Below are 3,214 nucleotides of genomic sequence, written 5' to 3' on the forward strand. Positions count from 1 at the left end.
ATTCCCCATTTCTCAAATTTTCCAAATGGCATTTCCAACATCCCAAATGGAATTTCCAATAGGTTCTATGTACACCTAGTTGCTCGTTAGCAGGTTCTATATGTAGCCTACACCTAACTGTTCTCTAGCAGGTTTTATACACCTAACTGTTCTCTAGCAGATTCTATACACCTAACTGTTCTCTAGCAGGTTCTATACACCTAACTGTTCTCTAGCAGGTTCTACCCGTGTGTGTGTGTGTGACGTACGTAAACCCGTGTGTGTGTGTGTAAAAAACCCCGCCAGTCATACACAGAGGCAGTGTGGTACCATTTAATGAATTAATTCATCTGGTGCTGTGCAAGCATTACTACAACAACAACAACAACAACAAACCAACCAATCAACAAACAGAACAAACAAACATCAGCAGTTAGAGCGTCTGTCTGCACACCGCCCTCTGGCACCATCCCCTCGGGTGCCATGACAACGCACTGGGCGGGAGCAGAGCATGATGGGAATGATGGAGAGATTAAAAGTGATTACAGTGGAGGAGGAGAGGAGAGAGGGAGGAAAGGAGGAGAGAGAGAGTTGAGGGTCTATATGCTGTTGGGGCAGCTAGATACTGGCCACAAAGACTCACACTAACCCCTGGCCAACCTCTGGGAGTGTGTGTGTGTGTGTGTGTGTGTGTGTGTGTGTGTGTGTGTGTGTGTGTGTGTAGGTTTGTGTGCATGTGAGCATACACACCTCAACACTACTGGCTAAATTAGAGTCATGAGTACACCAGTGAGCGCGTGCACACACACACACACACGCTGTTCTGGAACTGAACAACATCAATGAGTACACACACACACACATTGCTGCATCTCTGAATTAGAAATGTACACACACACACACACACACACACACACACACACTTGAAGGGGGGGGGGGGGGTCATATTCTAGAGCGCTCGGCAAGGTGGCAACCGTTGCTATAGAGACGAGGGGTGTGCACCGTTGCTATAGAGACGAGGGGTGTGCACCGTTGCTATGGAGACGAGGGGTGTGCATGTCTGTGTGTGTGCTCAGTAGGCGTGGTTGGCCACGTAGAGGGACTCTCCCGCAGCAGCTCCGTCACTCCCACTGGACACGTACTTCCCAAACGCCGCCTGGCTGTTATTCTGCAGGACAGAGCAACACACAGCAAGAATTACAGTGTGTGTGTGTGAGGAAAGTGTGTGTGTGTGTGTGTGTGTGAGTGTGTGTGTGTGTGTGTGTGCGTGCGGGTGTGTGTGTGTAGTGTGTGTGAGTATGTGTAGTGTGTGTGTGAGTGTGTGTGTGTGTTACCTTGGCTCTCTTGATGAACTCGTCCTGGCAGGCCTTGCTGTTCTCGGGCTTGCCGCTCCAGGCCTTGAGTGCGGAGGCCTGCAGTGCGCGGCCGTAGGAGAAGGTCAGGGCCCAGGGCCGACCCAGGGGACACTGGTTCATGGCGTTCAGGTTCAGCGTCGCCTCCTCCTCACTCTGACCGCCCGACAGGAAGGTCACGCCTGACACAGGGAGACAACACACACACACACACGCACGCACGCACGCACGCACATGAACGCACACATACATACACACACACACATACACACACACACATACATACACACACACACACACATACACACACGCACACACACACACAGATGTTTAGATGATTGTCCATGTTAATTTGTGTTGATATGTGTTGCATATATAGTGTGTGTGTGCATGTGCGTGTGTATGTGTGTGTGTGTATGTGTGTTGAGTGTGTATCATGACTCACCGGGTACGGTGTGTGTGTGTGTGTGTGTGTGTGTGTGTGTGTGTGTATGTGTGTATGTATGTGTGTGTGTGTGTGTGTGTGTGTATCATGACTCACCGGGTACGGTGTGTGTGTGTGTGTGTATCATGACTCACCGGGTACGGCGGGGGGTACGGTGCGGCGCAGAGCGGTGACTGTTGCCATGGCGATCTCCTGTGGTGCGTTCTTCTGGCTGCAGGAGTGTCCAGCGGTCACCATGTTGGGCTTCAGCAGGGTTCCCTCCAGGTACACGTGATGGTCCGACAGAGCCTTGTACACGGCCGCTAGAACCTGCAGAACACACACACACCGTTCAGACAGAGCCTTATACACAGCCGTTAGAACCTATAGAACAAACACCGTTCAGACAGAACCTATAGAACACACACTGTTCAGACAGAGCCTTATACACGGCCGCTAGAACCTGCAGAACACACACACACCGTTCGGACAGAGCCTTGTACACGGCCACTAGAACATGCAGAACACACACACCGTTCAGACAGAGCCTTATACACGGCCGCTAGAACATACAGAACACACACACACACCGTTCAGACAGAGCCTTGTACACGGCAGCTAGCACCTACAGAACACACACTGTTTAGGTAGAGCCTTATAAACCCTAGCTCACCTTTTAGGTAGAGCCTTATACACCCCAGCTAGAACCTACAGAGCACATACACCATTTGTAAATCCTCACACCCCTTATACATGGCCACATGGATAGAACCTTATACATGGCCACTAGAACCTACAGAACACACACACTGATTAGATAGAGCCTTATACACAGCTGCTAGACCCTATAGAACTCTATTTATATTACACAATGTACTGTAGCTACTTTTGTATAACAATATTCTACTGCTGGTCTCATGTTCTCATACTGTAGACTAGACTCTTTAATGCTGGTCTCATGTTCTCATCATGTTCTCATGCTGTAGACTAGACTCTTTACTGCTCATGTTCTCATCATGTTCTCATGCTGTAGACTAGACTCTTTACTGCTCATGTTCTCATCATGTTCTCATGCTGTAGACTAGACTCTTTACTGCTCATGTTCTCATGCTGTAGACTAGACTCTTTACTGCTCATGTTCTCATCATGTTCTCATGCTGTAGACTAGACTCTTCACTGCTCATGTTCTCATGCTGTAGACTAGACTCTTTACTGCTCATGTTCTCATCATGTTCTCATGCTGTAGACTAGACTCTTTACTGCTCATGTTCTCATCATGTTCTCATGCTGTAGACTAGACTCTTTACTGCTCATGTTCTCATGCTGTAGACTAGACTCTTTACTGCTCATGTTCTCATCATGTTCTCATGCTGTAGACTAGACTCTTTACTGCTCATGTTCTCATACTGTAGACTAGACTCTTTAATGCTGGTCTCATGTTCTCATCATGTTCTCATGC

At 48.5% G+C, this 3,214-nt stretch overlaps 1 protein-coding gene across 2 annotated transcripts in view; it reads right to left on the reverse strand.

The window, feature by feature from the left end:
• Nucleotides 1–298: 298 nt before the first annotated feature.
• aldoaa (aldolase a, fructose-bisphosphate, a) overlaps nucleotides 299–3,214 on the reverse strand; it is a 15,440-nt gene continuing 12,524 nt past the window's right edge. For both annotated transcript variants that reach the window (XM_076297640.1, XM_076297639.1), the window contains exons 6-8: nucleotides 1,911–2,085; nucleotides 1,314–1,513; nucleotides 299–1,147 (exon numbers count right to left, since the gene is read on the reverse strand). In XM_076297640.1, coding sequence (XP_076153755.1) covers nucleotides 1,052–1,147; nucleotides 1,314–1,513; nucleotides 1,911–2,085 — 471 coding nt within the window. In that variant the 3' untranslated portion in view covers nucleotides 299–1,051. The remainder of the gene's footprint in view (nucleotides 1,148–1,313; nucleotides 1,514–1,910; nucleotides 2,086–3,214) is intronic.

Source organism: Alosa pseudoharengus, unplaced genomic scaffold (genome assembly GCF_046254945.1).
Source record: "Alosa pseudoharengus isolate Yale_2024_CS ecotype anadromous, Long Island Sound unplaced genomic scaffold, YU_APseudo_1.1 YU_APseudo_1.1_scf_21, whole genome shotgun sequence".
Taxonomy (NCBI): Eukaryota; Metazoa; Chordata; class Actinopteri; order Clupeiformes; family Clupeidae; genus Alosa; species Alosa pseudoharengus.